Source organism: Nerophis lumbriciformis, linkage group LG04 (genome assembly GCF_033978685.3).
Source record: "Nerophis lumbriciformis linkage group LG04, RoL_Nlum_v2.1, whole genome shotgun sequence".
In the NCBI taxonomy this organism is placed as follows: domain Eukaryota; kingdom Metazoa; phylum Chordata; class Actinopteri; order Syngnathiformes; family Syngnathidae; genus Nerophis; species Nerophis lumbriciformis.
In genome coordinates this window covers 53378018-53395000 of record NC_084551.2, presented here as the reverse complement: position 1 = coordinate 53395000, position 16983 = coordinate 53378018, and the positions used below count along the sequence as shown (strand labels likewise).

Here is a 16983-nt window from a genome sequence, read left to right as displayed (position 1 = left end):
CGTCCTTATATATGTATTAATAACGATTAAACATGTTTAACACTTTAACGTTACAGCTTTTATTTAAATATTTAATGACTTATTACTAATAATCCAACATGCTTTAAAGTACTTTTTACATGCAGCTTTTTATTAAAAATATACTGTCCTTATATGTATTAATAATGATTTAACATGTTTTCAATACATATGCTTTTTTGCTGTATTACTATAATGGAACATGCTTTAAAACACTTTATCATTACAGCCTTTTATTTAGATATTTAAATATGTATTACTGACAGTTTAACATGTTTTAATGTACTTCTTATACACATTAAAGTATGCTGTGTCAATAGATCTACTACTAATTATTTAACATCTTTTAAACACGTTTTTATTTGATGTATCATCATTTATTATGGATTATTCAACATGTTTTTAAACACGTTATCATTGTAGCTTTTTTATTTAAATATATCCTCATTTGTTACTGATTATTTAACTTGTTTAAAGACTTTATAATGGCATATTTTTATTAAAATATATAATAATTTATTGCTAGTAATTTAACATGTTTAAAGACTTTATAATGGCATATTTTTATTAAAATATATCATCATTAATTACTAATAATTTAACATGTTTAAAGACTTTATAATGGCACATTTTTATTAAAATATATCATAATTTATTACTAATAATTTAACATGTTTTAAACACGTTATATTAGCAGTTTTTATTCAATATATCATGATTTATTACTGATTATTTCACATATTTTAATCACTTTATTGTAGCAGATTCTTATTTAAATATATCATGATTTATTAGTGATTATTTCACATATTTTAAACACTTTATCATGGCAGCTTTTTATTTTATTTGTCTAATGATATATTAGTGATTATTAAACATATTTTAAACACTTTATCATGGCAGATTTTTATTTAATTTGTCTAATGATTTATTAGTGATTATTTAACATGTTTTTCAAACCACTTGACATATTTTTTGTGACTCTTATTGGATTTAAATGTAGTGTATTTACACTCTTATTGGTGATGACTGAACACTTAAAGTGGTTTTAATAATCGGTGAGTCTATGAACTCCAGTTTGACACCGGGCAGTGTTTACTTTTCTTTGATGATGTCATTGTTTTGAATGATGTTCTGGCACACAAAACACTTTCATATTAGGTTAGAATTCCCCTAAAATGTCCCAGCACAGACAATTTGGCTTCATTCGTCCGTAAAAGCTCTTTCGATGCATCTGATATTGAAGTGTTCAATATGTTTATGATATAGTAGTCATGTTTTTATGCTGGTGGAACTTGGCAGCTTGTACTTTCACTTTGAGTCTGCAGGCTGCAGCATGATTTTATTGGCAAATAAAACATTTGAATGTTTGCGTCACTGCTGATAGACGCAAAACTTCAAAGTCAAAAAGTTGACATGCATTTAATAATAAGCCGTCACTCGGGTCAAAAAGGTTGTTTATTGCTCTGTGTGTGTGTGTGTGTGTGCGTGCGTGCGTGCGTGCGGGCGTGCGTGCGTGCGTGCGTGCGTGTGTGTGTGCGTGTGTGTGTGTGTCTTGGGTGGGATAGTGTTGTTTGTGCTCCTGAGACCCCCCAAATGGAAACGTTTTGGCGCTCCCTTCTTCAACACCTCCTCCTGGTCACCAGGATGGTTCAATGTTTTGGTTCCTCTGCTTCCAAATTTAGTTTCATTCCCTCACAGGAACTGTTTCCTTCCTCTGTTCTCTCTCTCTCTCTCTCTCTCTCTCTCTCTCTCTCTCTCTCTCTCTCTCTCTCTCTCTCTCTCTCTCTCTCTCTCTCTCTCTCTCTCTCTCTCTCACACACATACACACACACTCTTTAAAATCCCTAATTTATCAATGATAATGATCAAACTTTTTTTTTTACAGTTAGTGAATAATTTTAGAAAATTATTCATAATTGTAAAAAAAAAGGATATAATTTACAAAATGGTTAAATAATTTTTAAGTTTGACCAAATATGTAATAATTATTTTTTTTAAAAGAAAGAAAGAAAAAGTATTTATTTTATAAAATGATTATATTATTTTCTAAAATATTTGCAATTTTACAAAGTGACCATACAATGTTAAAAAATAATATTATGTATACATTATACATTATGAAGTATTTTTATTTATAGTTGAATTAAATATTTTATAATTTTATGAAGTCACATTGCTGTAAAACCATTTTTATAAAATTATTATATGTTCTAAAATATTTGTCATTTTACAAAATGACAACATAATTTTATAAAATAGTATTATATATACAATTATTATTTAATTTGACAACATTATGAAGTATTTTTATTTATTTATTTATAGTTTGATTAAACATGTGATCATTTTATGATGTCATATCACTGTAAAATGCATTTTATAAAAATGATTATATTATTTTCTAGAATATTTGTAATTTTACAAAGTGACCATATAATTTTATAAAATAATATAATATATAACATTATTATTTAATTTGACAAAATTATGAAGTATTTTTTTTAATTATTTATAGTTGAATTAAATATTTTATCATTTTATGAACTTGTATCGCTGTAAAGAATATAATTAGTTTTACAAAAAGGTCAGATAAGTTTATAAAATAATTTATGACTTTACAAAATTACAATTTAATTTTATAAAATTATATTATAATTTATAAAATTACGATATGATATGACAAAACTATGAAGTATTTTTATTTTATTATTTATAACTGTGTTCAATAATTTATAATTTTATGAAATCATTTTATGGTTGTAAAATATAATTTTTTTATAAAATGGTCATAACATTTTATAGAATCATTTATGACCTAAAAATTACAATATCATTGTATATAATGATATTAAAAATTATGATATCATCAAATAAATTTTTTTTAAATAAAATAATACTATAATTTATAAAATCATTATATAATTTGACAAAATTGTGAAGTAAATTTTAAAAACTATTTATAATTGTATTGAATTATTTTATCAATCTATGAAATCCTTATACAGTTGTAAAAAAAATGTATTCATTTGATAAAATATTTATATAATTTTATAGAATACTTTTGGATTTTACAAAAATCACAATATCATTTTATAAAACGATATTATAATTTATAAAATTATATCATTTGACAAATTCATGACGCATTTTTAAAAATTAGTTATAATTGTAATACATGATGTTATGTTGTAAAAAACTGTATTATTCTATAAATTGCTCATATAATTTCAAAATTACAATACATTTTTTGTTTTATAAAATAATACTATAATTTATAATATCATTATATAATTTGACAAAATTGTGAGGTACATTTTAAAAAACTATGTATAATTTTATTTAATTATTTAATCAATTTATGAAATCCTTAACAGTTGTAAAAAAAATTGATTTATTTGATAAAATATTTATATAATTTTATAGAATAATTTGAGATTTTACAAAAATCACAAATCATTTTATAAAATTATATTATATCATTTGACAAATTTATGACACATTTAAAAAAAAAATAGTTATAATTGTAATACATGATGTTATCAAGTCATTATGTCGTAAAAATGTTTATTATTTTATAAATTGCTCATATAAATTCATACAATAATCCATAATTTTCAGAATTACAATTAAAAAAAAAAAAAATATAATAATACTATAATTTATAAATACAGTATATAATTTGACAAAATAGAGAAGTAAATTTTTTTTTATAATATCACAATATCATTTTATAAAATGATATAATTCACAAAATGATGATATCATTAAAAAACATTTAAATAATGATTTATAATTGTGTTCAATACTTTTATAATGTAATTATATTGTTTAAAAATTCTATTTAGTGATGGTTTTGTACTTTTATAATATCATTATATTGTTTAAAAACTTTATTTTAAATACATGACTAAGTAAAAATCATTATTAGTTTTATGTTGTCATATTTTTTCCTGTCTTATTGTTTCCCTGAGAGCTTCCTGCGTGCGTGCGTGTGTGTGTGTGTGTGTGTGTGTGTGTGTGTGTGTGTGTGTGTGTGTGTGTGTGTGTGTGTGTGTGTGTGTGTGTGTGTGTGTGTGTGTGTGTGTGTGTGTGTGAGATAATCATGCTCTTCCTCTCCATCAGTGTTGATTTTATCATCTCCCCCTCTTTGTTTCCTCTTTTCACGCCTTATCAGGCTCCGCCCACATCTCCTCTTATCTTATCTTAGCTCCTGCGGCCGCCTTCCATGACTTTTTTCTCCCTCCCCTAACTTTCCCTCAAAGTGCAGATTCCCCTCGCCATCTTTCCTCGACTAATCAAAGTTTTCCCCTCCTCCTCGTCTGTCAGGCGACCTCTCAAAGCTCGGCCATGTTGACCAGTGAGGGGGCGCACACCGTGGAGCAGGACGACGCCCACCGCGCCGCCAAGACGGCCGCCGCCGCTGGCTCGGACGGCGCCGAGACGGCCAGCGACTCCGAAGTGGACATGGACGCGGACGAGGCGGACATGTCTCGCTGGACGGAGGCGGAGTTTGAGGAAAAGTGCACGTACATCGTCAAGGACACAATGTGGGAGGCGGGGCCTGACGCCGAGGCCGCCGCCAACGTCACCAGGGCCGAGGCCTCGCTGCCCCGGAACCTGGGGTTCAAACACACGGCAGACGGCAAGGAGGTCAGACACGTGCACGCGCACACACACACACACACACACACACACACACACACACACAAGCGTGCGGGTCAAAGCCGTAGTACCACTTCCTGCTGCCAGGGGGCGACCGACCGCCGTCACATGACCCGAACTAGCCAATCCGTGACCTCGGACCAACTCAGGGTCTGCCCCGGGAAGGAAAACCCCGCTTCCTGTATTCCTAGTCTTGTGACTTCTGTTCCCGAAAGAGTCAAAGGTCAAAGGTCGAAAAGGTGGCGCGTGATCCGACTGATTGGTTCATCAGCTCTTATCGACAGGAAGTAGGAGGACCAAGCGAAAGGCCGAGTGAAGGATTTTAAAACGAAACAAAACAAAAGATGATGTAACCCTCCCGCGACAGAGGGGGGGCGTGGCTTCGTTTGTGTTGCTATGGTAATTGCTATGCATCGTTGAAATGGGCAAATGGTTATGAAATGTTGATGTCATAAAACAGAACGTAACGTAAAAAAAGTTAGTAGCGTTGGAAAGTCAACATTTGGGAAACGTAACAAACGTGTACATTTTTTATAATTCTATATTTGTTTAACATTTATTCATTTCCATTCTAAATTGACTCATCATTTCCAAAAATCGATTAAAAACAAATGCATACGTCTTTTTTTTTCCATTCATAATTTTCAAAAATCTATTAAAAAAATTTTAAATACAAATTATTGAGATATTTTTTGTAAATTTTTTATCATTCATAAATTTAAAAAAAAAATCCATGTAAAAACATTTTTAAAACTTCTCTTTTACTTTTCTTAAAAGAATAGACTTTTAAATAAATAAATACAAGTTCTTTTAGTATTTTTAAAATTTGTTTTTTTTAAATTATTATTCATACAGTAGAAAAATCAATTAAAAAAATTCCAAATAAAAAACTTTTTTTTTTAAATGTTCTTAATAGAATACAAATAAGAAATACAAATTAATGTATTTATATATGTATATATAATTTAATATATATATAGATATTTACATATATACATACATACATACTGTATATATGTATATATTTACATACATACATATATACATATTGTATATACATATATATATTTCCATAATTACATATGTACATACATATATTAATACTGTATATACATGTATATACATATTTACATATATACATACATATATGTATACATATTGTATAAACATATATTTACATACATACATATATACATATTGTATATACAGTACATATTTACATATATATTTTCCATAATTACATACGTACATACATATATTGATACTGTATTTATATATGTATATACATATTTACATATATACATACAGATATACATACTGTATATACATGTATATACATACATATATACATACATATTTATATACATATTTACATATATACATACTGTATATACATATATATTTACATACATACATATTGTATATAAAGTACATATTTACATATATATTTCCATAATTACATATGTACATACATATATTAATACTGTATATATGTATATACATACTGTATATACATGTATATACATATTTACATATATACATACAGATATACAGGTACATACTGAATATACATATGTACACATACATATTTACATATATACATACTGTATGTACAGTACATATTTACATATATACATACAGATATACATACTATATATACATATATATATCCATCCATCCCATCCATTTTCTACCGCTTATTCCCTTTGGGGTCGCGGGGGGCGCTGGAGCCTATCTCAGCTACAATCGGGCGGAAGGCGGGGTACACCCTGGACAAGTCGCCACTTCATCGCAGGGCCAACACAGATAGACAGACAACATTCACACTCACATCCACACACTAGGGCCGATTTAGTGTTGCCAATCAACTTATCCCCAGGTGCATGTCTTTGGAGGTGGGAGGAAGCCGGAGTACTCGGAGGGAACCCACGCAGTCACGGGGAGAACATGCAAACTCCACACATATATATAAACATACATATTTACATACAGATATACATACTGTATATACATATATACATACATATTTACATATATGCATACTGTATATACATATATACATACATATTTACATATGTATATACATATTTACATATATATACATATATACATACTGTATATATATATATATATATATATATATATATATATATATATGTGTGTGTGTGTGTGTGTGTGTGTGTGTGTGTGTGTGTGTGTGTGTGTGTGTGTGTGTATATATATGATTGAAATATGTATTGAATGTGATGACCTATAAGTGTGTGTGTGTGTGTACAGGTGGTGGGTGTGTGCAGCAGAGAGTACATCCCCAAAGGGACGCGCTTCGGCCCCCTGGTGGGTGAGATCTACACGGCCGACAGCGTCCCCAAAGACGCCAACCGCAAGTACTTCTGGCGGGTGAGTGCGTTTGCTTCCTCTCGGAACTGTGACAGGAAGGAAGTGGGGTTTGCCGTTTCCGCGTGTAAGCGGGCTGGGGGGATGTGGGGATGGCAAGGGGGGGGGGGGGGGTGTTCCTGTAAGTCCACAACAAGGACCGACCCACTTTGTCCGTGGCAGGAAGTTGTGAGTTTGTGTTTTAAAAGAGCGCTTTCCTCTCGCCAGATCTACGCAGACGGCGACTTCCGCCACTTCGTGGACGGCCTGGACGAGACGCGCTCCAATTGGATGCGCTACGTTAACCCCGCCCACTCGGCGGGCGAGCAGAACCTGGCAGCGTGTCAGAACGGCATGGAGGTCTACTTCTACACCGTCGGAGCCATCCCCGCCGGCGCCGAGCTGCTGGTGTGGTACTGCCACGACTTCGCCCGCCGCCTGCACTACCCGCCCTCCGGAGAGCTGATGATGCAGAGACTCAGTAAGTCTTCCTGATTGGCTGCTTCCTCTCATGGAGGCGGAGTCATGGGGGAAGACCTGATAAGTTCGAAAGGGAAAGAGATGATGCAGTATTATCTGCTCACAGATGCTACCTGGTGGTTGCTAGTGCTGGATAGTCCCACTCCTTAATGCAGGATTCCACCAGGGCCGCATTTATATATATATATATATATATATATATATATATATATATATATATATATATATATATATGTAGGTTGTGAGTTCAAACCCCGGCCGAGTCATACCAAAGACTATAAGAATGGGAGCCATTACCTCCCTGCTTGGCACTCAGCATCAAGGGTTGGAATTGGGGGTTAAATCACCAAAAATGATTCCCGGGCGCGACCACCGCTGCTACTCACTGCTCCCCTCACCTCCCAGGAGGTGATCAGGGGTGATGGGTCAAATGCAGAGAATAATTTTGCCACACCTAGTGTGTGTGTGACAATCATTGGTACTTTAACTTTAACTTAATATATATATATATATATATATATATAAACGGTAGAAAAATGGATGGATGGATGGTTTATATATATATATATATATATATATATATATATATATATAAATATATACATATATATGTATATATATATATATATATACATATATATATACATATATATATATGTATGTATAAACATTTATATATGTTTATATATGTATATAAATATATATATATATACATATACACAGAATATATACTGTATATAAATGTTTATACATACATACATATATAAATATATTTATATATATATATATATATATTGTGCTATATATATATATATATATATATATATATATATATATATATATATATACATATACACACACACACATACATATATATGTTGTGGCTTGTGCAGCCCTTTGAGACACTCGTGATTTAGGGCTATATAAATAATCTTTGATTGATTGATTGACTGATATATACTGTATGTATATATATATATATATATATATATATATATATATATATATATATATATATATATATATATATATATACGTTAGGTCAGGAAAAACCACAGAGGCTATTTCATCCCTACAAGCCTGTTTCACAGGATTCCCTGCTCTTCAGGGGATTTTATACACATACATGTAATTCTATATAAATATAAAAGGGGATTTTATATCAATATAAAATCCCCCGCAGGTTTCCCTGCTCTTCAGGGGATTTTATATAAATATATATAATTTTATATACAAATAAAAGGGGATTTTATATAAATATAAAATCCCCTTTTATATGTATATAAAATTATATATATTTATATAAAATCCTCTTTTATATTTATATAAAATTATATATATTTATATAAAATCCCCTGAAGAGCAGGGAAACCTGCGGAACAGGCTTGTAGGGATGAAAAAGCCTCTGTTTTTTCCTGACCTAACGTATATTCCGCTTTACCCCGGTATTGAGCACTGTATAACGGATAAACCACAGTAACCTCGACTATATATATATATATATATATGTGTATATACATATATATATATATTTTTTTTTTATACTTTAGAGCAGGGCCTCTTAGTAGTGTTAGCATCTTAGTAGTGTTAGCCTCTTAGTAGTGTTAGCATCTTAGTAGTGTTAGCCTCTTAGTAGTGTTAGCATCTTAGTAGTGTTAGCCTCTTAGTAGTGTTAGCATCTCAGTAGTGTTAGCATCTTAGTAGCGTTAGCCTATTAGTAGAGTTAGCATCTTATTGTGTTAGCATCTTAGTAGTGTTAGCCTCTTAGTAGTGTTAGCATCTTAGTAGTGTTAGCATCTTAGTAGCGTTAGCCTATTAGTAGAGTTAGCATCTTGATGTGTTAGCATCTTAGTAGTGTTAGCATTTTAGTAGTGTTAGCATCTTAGTAGCATTAGCCTATTAGTAGAGTTATCATCTTATTGTGTTAGCATCTTAGTAGTGTTAGCCTCTTAGTAGTGTTAGCCTATTAGTAGTGTTAGCATCTTAGTAGTGTTAGTCTCTTAGTAGTGTTAGCATCTTATTGTGTCAGCATCTTAGTAGTGTTAGCCTCCTAGTAGTGTTAGCCTCTTAGTAGTGTTAGCCTCCTAGTAGTGTTAGCATCTTAGTAGTGTTAGCCTCTTAGTAGTGTTAGCATCTTAGTAGTGTTAGCCTCTTAGTAGAGTTAGCCTCTTAGTAGTGCTAGCATCTTATTGTGTTAGCCTCTTAGTAGTGTTAGCCTTTTAGTAGTGTTAGCATCTGAGTAGTGTTAGCATCATAGTAGTGTTAGCATCTTATTGTGTTAGCATCTTAATAGTGTTAGCATCTTATTATGTTAGCATCTTAGTAGTGTTAGCATCTTAGTAGTGTTAGCATCTTATTATGTTAGCATCTTAGTAGTGTTAGCATCTTATTGTGTTAGCATCTTAGTAGTATTAGCATCTTAGTAGTGTTAGCATCTTAGTAGTGTTAGCATCTTAGTAGCATTAGCCTCTTAGTAGAGTTAGCATCTTATTGTGATAGCCTCTTAGTAGTGTTAGCATCTTAGTAGTGTTAGCCTCTTAGTAGTGTTAGCATCTTAGTAGTGTTAGCCTCTTAGTAGTGTTAGCATCTTAGTAGTGTTAGCCTCTTAGTAGTGTTAGCATTTGACTAGTGTTAGCATCTTATTGTGTTAGCATCTTAGTAGTGTTAGCCTCTTAGTAGTGTTAGCATCTTATTGTGTTAGCATCTTATTGTGTTAGCATCTTAGTAGTGTTAGCATCTCAGTAGTGTTAGTATCTCAGTAGTGTTAGCATCTTAGTAGTGTTAGCATCTTATTGTGTTAGCCTCTTAGTAGTGTTAGCATCTTAGTAGTGTTAGCCTCTTAGTATTGTTAGCATCTTAGTAGTGTTAGCCTCTTAGTAGTGTTAGCATTTGACTAATGTTAGCATCTTATTGTGTTAGCATCTTAGTAGTGTAAGCCTCTTAGTAGTGTTAGCATCTGAGTAGTGTTAGCATCTTAGTAGTGTTAGCATCTTATTGTGTTAGCATCTTAATAGTGTTAGCATCTTAGTAGTGTTAGCCTCTTAGTAGAGTTAGCCTCTTAGTAGTGTTAGCATCTTATTGTGTTAGCCTCTTAGTAGTGTTAGCATCTGAGTAGTGGCGCAGTGGAAGAATGGCCATGCGCGACTCGAGGGTCCCTGGTTCAATCCTCACCTAGTACCAACCTCGTCATGTCCGTTGTGTCCTGAGCAAGACACTTCACCCTTGCTCCTGATGGGTGCTGGTTAGCGCCTTGCATGGCAGCTCCCTCCATCAGTGTGTGAATGGGTAAATGTGGAAGTAGTGTCAAAGCGCTTTGAGTACCTTGAAGGTAGAAAAGCGCTATACAAGTACAACCCATTTATTTATTTATTATGTTAGCATCTTAGTAGTGTTAGCATCTTAGTAGTGTTAGCATCTTATTATGTTAGCATCTTAGTAGTGTTAGCATCTTATTGTGTTAGCATCTTAGTAGTATTAGCATCTTAGTAGTGTTAGCATCTTAGTAGTGTTAGCATCTTAGTAGCATTAGCCTCTTAGTAGAGTTAGCATCTTATTGTGATAGCCTCTTAGTAGTGTTAGCATCTTAGTAGTGTTAGCCTCTTAGTAGTGTTAGCATCTTAGTAGTGTTAGCCTCTTAGTAGTGTTAGCATCTTAGTAGTGTTAGCCTCTTAGTAGTGTTAGCATTTGACTAGTGTTAGCATCTTATTGTGTTAGCATCTTAGTAGTGTTAGCCTCTTAGTAGTGTTAGCATCTTATTGTGTTAGCATCTTATTGTGTTAGCATCTTAGTAGTGTTAGCATCTCAGTAGTGTTAGTATCTCAGTAGTGTTAGCATCTTAGTAGTGTTAGCATCTTATTGTGTTAGCCTCTTAGTAGTGTTAGCATCTTAGTAGTGTTAGCCTCTTAGTATTGTTAGCATCTTAGTAGTGTTAGCCTCTTAGTAGTGTTAGCATTTGACTAATGTTAGCATCTTATTGTGTTAGCATCTTAGTAGTGTAAGCCTCTTAGTAGTGTTAGCATCTGAGTAGTGTTAGCATCTTAGTAGTGTTAGCATCTTATTGTGTTAGCATCTTAATAGTGTTAGCATCTTAGTAGTGTTAGCCTCTTAGTAGAGTTAGCCTCTTAGTAGTGTTAGCATCTTATTGTGTTAGCCTCTTAGTAGTGTTAGCATCTGAGTAGTGGCGCAGTGGAAGAATGGCCATGCGCGACTCGAGGGTCCCTGGTTCAATCCTCACCTAGTACCAACCTCGTCATGTCCGTTGTGTCCTGAGCAAGACACTTCACCCTTGCTCCTGATGGGTGCTGGTTAGCGCCTTGCATGGCAGCTCCCTCCATCAGTGTGTGAATGGGTAAATGTGGAAGTAGTGTCAAAGCGCTTTGAGTACCTTGAAGGTAGAAAAGCGCTATACAAGTACAACCCATTTATTTATTTATTATGTTAGCATCTTAGTAGTGTTAGCATCTTAGTAGTGTTAGCATCTTATTATGTTAGCATCTTAGTAGTGTTAGCATCTTATTGTGTTAGCATCTTAGTAGTATTAGCATCTTAGTAGTATTAGCCTCTTAGTAGTGTTAGCATCTTAGTAGTGTTAGCATCTTATTGTGTTAGCATCTTAGTAGTATTAGCATCTTAGTAGTGTTAGCATCTTAGTAGCATTAGCCTCTTAGTAGAGTTAGCATCTTATTGTGTTAGCCTCTTAGTAGTGTTAGCATCTTAGTAGCGTTAGCCTCTTAGTAGTGTTAGCATCTTAGTAGTGTTAGCCTCTTAGTAGTGTTAGCATCTTAGTAGTGTTAGCCTCTTAGTAGTGTTAGCATTTGACTAGTGTTAGCATCTTATTGTGTTAGCATCTTAGTAGTGTTAGCCTCTTAGTAGTGTTAGCATCTTATTGTGTTAGCATCTTATTGTGTTAGCATCTTAGTAGTGTTAGCATCTCAGTAGTGTTAGTATCTCAGTAGTGTTAGCATCTTAGTAGTGTTAGCATCTTATTGTGTTAGCCTCTTAGTAGTGTTAGCATCTTATTGTGTTAGCCTCTTAGTAGTGTTAGCATCTTAGTAGTGTTAGCACTTGAACGCACCTTGCAGCCGTGTGTGTGTGTGTGTGTGCGTGATTATCCGTAAAAAAACCTGAATGAAGTGGTGGAGGAAGTCGTGGTGCCGCCCCCCTGCCGCCCTCCCTCACCCCCTCCTTTGACTACTTGAACTTCCTGGCTGGGGGGCGATGCTGACAGATGAATATCTCCAAGATGGCGGCGCTGTTTGTTTAGCGGACGAGGGAAGACGGGAGGAGGAAGGTCGGCTGATAAGCTCGGTGTTTACTCACCGCCGCCTTACTCCTCACTCAAGGCCCTCTGATGTGGCCCCTCCCCCGCACCCCCACCCCCATCCCCCCGGGCCCCGCCACATCACACACGCACACATTCTGTCCTGGTTGAAAGTGGGCGGGGCCGTAAAAGGCTTACGGATAATAGACGGCGGCCATTTAGCGACCATGCGAGCTGACATGGCCGAGCTTTTAGACTTTGCGATGTTAATCCTCTCTTTCATCACGCCTGTGGAGAGTGTGTGTGAGTGTGTGAGTGTGTGAGTGTGTGTGTCACCGACCTCCAACCTCTCTCGTCCGTCAAGGTGTCACTCGGGTTGCGCGTCAGGCTCACTAATGCACTTTTATCTCCAAACTTCCACTTCTAGTTTCCGACGCTCTAACCCGCTAACCTTTGAACCCTTGTCCTTACAGAGCAGTCGCTGCTGGAGGTCAAGCAGCAGGCGAGCGCAGGCGAGCGCACGGCCCAGGCGTCGGGACCCTCGCCGCTTGCCGCAGCCGCCGCCACCCCTAAGGCCCCCAAGAAGGAGCACAGCGTCCAGTCCATCCTGCGCGGCAGCAACAGCGAGTCTCCCGCCCGACCGCGCTGCGCCTACAGCCCCGAGCGTCCCCTCTACCCCCGCGCCTTGTACCCGCCTCTAAGGGGCCACGTCAGCGAGGACTTTCTCAAAGCGTTCCCCCGCTCCCCTGGCAACCAGTCGTCGGCCACGCCCAGCCCGTCAGCGAGGAGCAGCCCCGAGAGCAGCCCCCGAGGGAGCCCGTCCACTCCTGCGCCAGCTTCGTTTTTCCCTGGATTGGGTCCCTACCCCAGCTACTCACCGCCATCCGCCCCCCTGTCACCCTTCTACGCCCCAGCTGCGCCCTACTCACGCTACCTCCTGCCCCACCACTATCCCCTGCCCGGCAGCGGCGTCCCCACCGTAGGGAACATCTACCCCAGGATGTACCCCCTCTACAGCAACCTCCTTCCCCCACACATGCCCCTACTCCCATCAGACGCAGCTGGGAGGCGCTTCCTTATGTCTGACTCCACCCAGCCATCCTCCATCCCGGCCCACAGGGACTTCCTCCTGCCAGGGCCCACTAGTGCCTTCTCCGCTGCCACCTCTCTCAAGGACAAGGCAGGCCCGCACCACACTTATGCCGGGCACCCGCACCCTTCTGAGCACGCTCCCTCCAACGGATCCCCCACCGCAGGCACGGCTCCGCCCAGTGAGCGGGCACCTACCAAGCCTACCTCCGCCCTCCTGGGTGAGCCCATTTCCGACGAGGAAGTGATGAACCTGAGCAAGGTGAAGCGGGGCGTGAACTCGGCGGGCTACAAGGCTCTGCCGTACCCGCTGAAGAAGCACAACGGCAAGATCAAGTACGAGTGCAACATCTGCAGCAAGACTTTTGGACAGCTGTCAAACCTCAAGGTACTGCTTCTGGTTCTGCTGCAAAACCTCATGAGAGACTGAGGAGTTTCACCTTGGTGACGTTCTCACTTCCTGTCCCGCAGGTTCACCTCCGAGTCCACAGCGGCGAGCGCCCCTTCAAGTGTCAGACATGCAACAAGGGCTTCACGCAGCTGGCTCACCTGCAGAAACACTACCTGGTCCACACGGGCGAGAAGCCGCACGAGTGCCAGGTGAGGCTCGGGTGGCGCCGGCGGTGCCGTATCCTAGGTAGCGGCAGAAAGGGTATGGCCAACACCGTTTCAAAGTTGGTACCAAACATGAGTGGCTTTTGACCAATCATTTAGGAGATGGTCTGGCTGTACTCCATACTTGCCAACCCTCCCAATTTTTCCGGGAGACTCCCGAATTTCAGTGTACCTCCCAAAAATCTCCCGGGGCAACCACTCTCCCGAATTTCTCCCGATATTCACCCGGACAACTATATTAAGGGTGTGCCGTGATGGCACTGCCGTTAGCGCCCTCTACAAACTGTCGACGCATCAGCTTTTTCACCATACAAACAGCGTGCCGGCCCAGCCACATGTTGTTTGCAGCTTCTGCATACACACGACAGGGACTGCAAGGTATACTTAGTCAACAGTCATACAGGTCACACTGAGGGTTGCCGTATAAACAGCTTTAACACTGTTACAAATATGCGCCACACTGTGAACCCACACCAAACAAGAATGACAAACACATTTCGGGAGAACATCCGCACCGTAGCACAACATAAACACAACAGAACAAATACCCAGAATCCCTTGCATCCCTAACTCTTCCGGGCTACACTATACACCCGGGCTACCACCTAACCCCGCCCCCCCAACCCCCCCCAACCCCCACCAATCTCCCGAATTCGAAGGTCTCAAGGTTGGGAAGTATGCTGTACTCTTTCTGTTTTGGTCAAAAGCCCCTCACGTGACTACAAGGCGTCACTTGAAAACCGAGTTGGCCATACTCTCTATATGCACGGGTGCGGGCAACAGTCTTCAGGCGAGGAGCTGACGCGACATTTGTTTTTTTTTCTCCCGCCAGGTGTGTCACAAGCGCTTCAGCAGCACCAGCAATCTCAAGACTCACCTGCGCCTGCACTCGGGCGAGAAGCCATACCACTGCAAGCTCTGCCCCGCCAAGTTCACCCAGTTTGTGCACCTCAAGCTCCACAAGCGCCTGCACTCCCGCGAGCGGCCGCACAAGTGCCCGCAGTGCCACCGCCACTACATCCACCTGTGCAGCCTGCGCCTCCACCTCAAGGGCTACTGCCCGGCCTCGCCCGCCCCCCGCCGGACCCCCCCGGACGAGGTGCGGCGCGCCAACGAGGAGATCGAGCGCTTCGACATGAGCGAGCACGCCGAGCAGCTGGAGCAGCTGCGCGGCGGCGTGGAGCTGGAGGCCGTGCTGGAGAAGCAGGTCCTGGGGATGCTGTGGCGAGACGGCGAGTGCCCGAAGTCGGCCCGCTTCAGGGGCGGCGAACTTCCCTACGAGGAGACGTCGGTCATCAAGATGCGGCCGCTCGTCGTCAAGCAGGAGAGCGAGGATCACGTGTAGATAAATACACAACCACTTCCTGGGGCGCTGGCGGCCATCAGGAGGCCTTCAGGGACTCGCCACTCAGGACTGAACTTTGACAATCACCGAGCGTCTTCTTCCCGTCCAAATGTAGCCTCTTAATTTATTAGCGGGACCACGTCTTTGCCTCTCGTCTTCGCCTCAAACGCTCCAAAAACTGCGAGAGGAACTCCGCCTCCACGCCGGCGTTTCCCAAAGTGTGACTGCGTCTTTTTCCCGCGCCTACTTAATTTAAATGAAAGGAACAAAGGGCGGTGTGTGTGTGTGTGTGTGTGTGTGTGTGTGTGTGTGTGTGTGTGTGTGTGTGTGTGTGTGTGTGTGTCTCACAACAGTTACCTCAGTGTGTGTGTGAAGGGAAGGCTGACGACGGATCGTTCTATTTATTTGCTCCTTGGCGAGGCGGAGACGGCGCCGAGCGGCGTGCGGCTGGTCAACATGTAGCACAACGTGTTTTGTCGTTTTTATTTTTGGATTTCAAAGTCCCCCGCCAGCGACTTCCACTCGACACGAGAAACCAAAGTTCACTGGACTGGAAGGAAAAGGGGAAGAATGTGAAAGGAAAGGGATGAAGTCGTCGGGGGGCGGACGGAGCGAAGACTTTGGCTGTTTGGTCCGTAGCCCCGCCCACACAAGCACGTCTCTATGCACTGGCCCCGCCCACTACTCCTCCACTGTGTGCAGCTTTTTTTTTCTTTTTTTTCTTCCTCTTTCGGAATGGTGGACTCCACCTGAGTCTCTCCGAGCTTTAACGACTGTCTCTGTTTACATTCTGGTTTACAAAAGTTATTTATGTGCAAAAATGTCCAAATGTGTAAATTATGATAACTATAAATGTTCACTGCCTTTCATCTAAAACTATGACGTCATTGTCTTTATTGCTGTGTCACCCTTCATCAGCTGTGTGCCATTTCTTCCAGGAAAATATCCCAGATTACCCAGAATTCCGGGCTTCCCGGGACATTTTTCCTATAAAAAATAAACGGGACATTTTCCGAACTTGCCCAACTCCCCACATTTCTCACCCGATTCGAACCGTTCCACACTCCACTCACCTTGGACAAATCAAAAAAGTTCCAGGAATTTCCCAGAATTCCCGGTTTTTCAAAGTTCTATTTTC

At 39.0% G+C, this 16983-nt stretch overlaps 1 protein-coding gene across 1 annotated transcript in view; it reads left to right on the top strand.

Annotated features, from left to right (window-relative positions):
* prdm1a (PR domain containing 1a, with ZNF domain) overlaps positions 1-16749 on the top strand; it is an 18380-nt gene extending 1631 nt beyond the window's left edge. The window contains exons 2-7 of the mRNA XM_061957249.2: positions 4348-4671; positions 6961-7080; positions 7285-7537; positions 13270-14273; positions 14357-14485; positions 15333-16749. Coding sequence (XP_061813233.2) covers positions 4348-4671; positions 6961-7080; positions 7285-7537; positions 13270-14273; positions 14357-14485; positions 15333-15845 — 2343 coding nt within the window. The 3' untranslated portion in view covers positions 15846-16749. The remainder of the gene's footprint in view (positions 1-4347; positions 4672-6960; positions 7081-7284; positions 7538-13269; positions 14274-14356; positions 14486-15332) is intronic.
* The last annotated feature ends 234 nt before the right edge of the window (positions 16750-16983 follow it).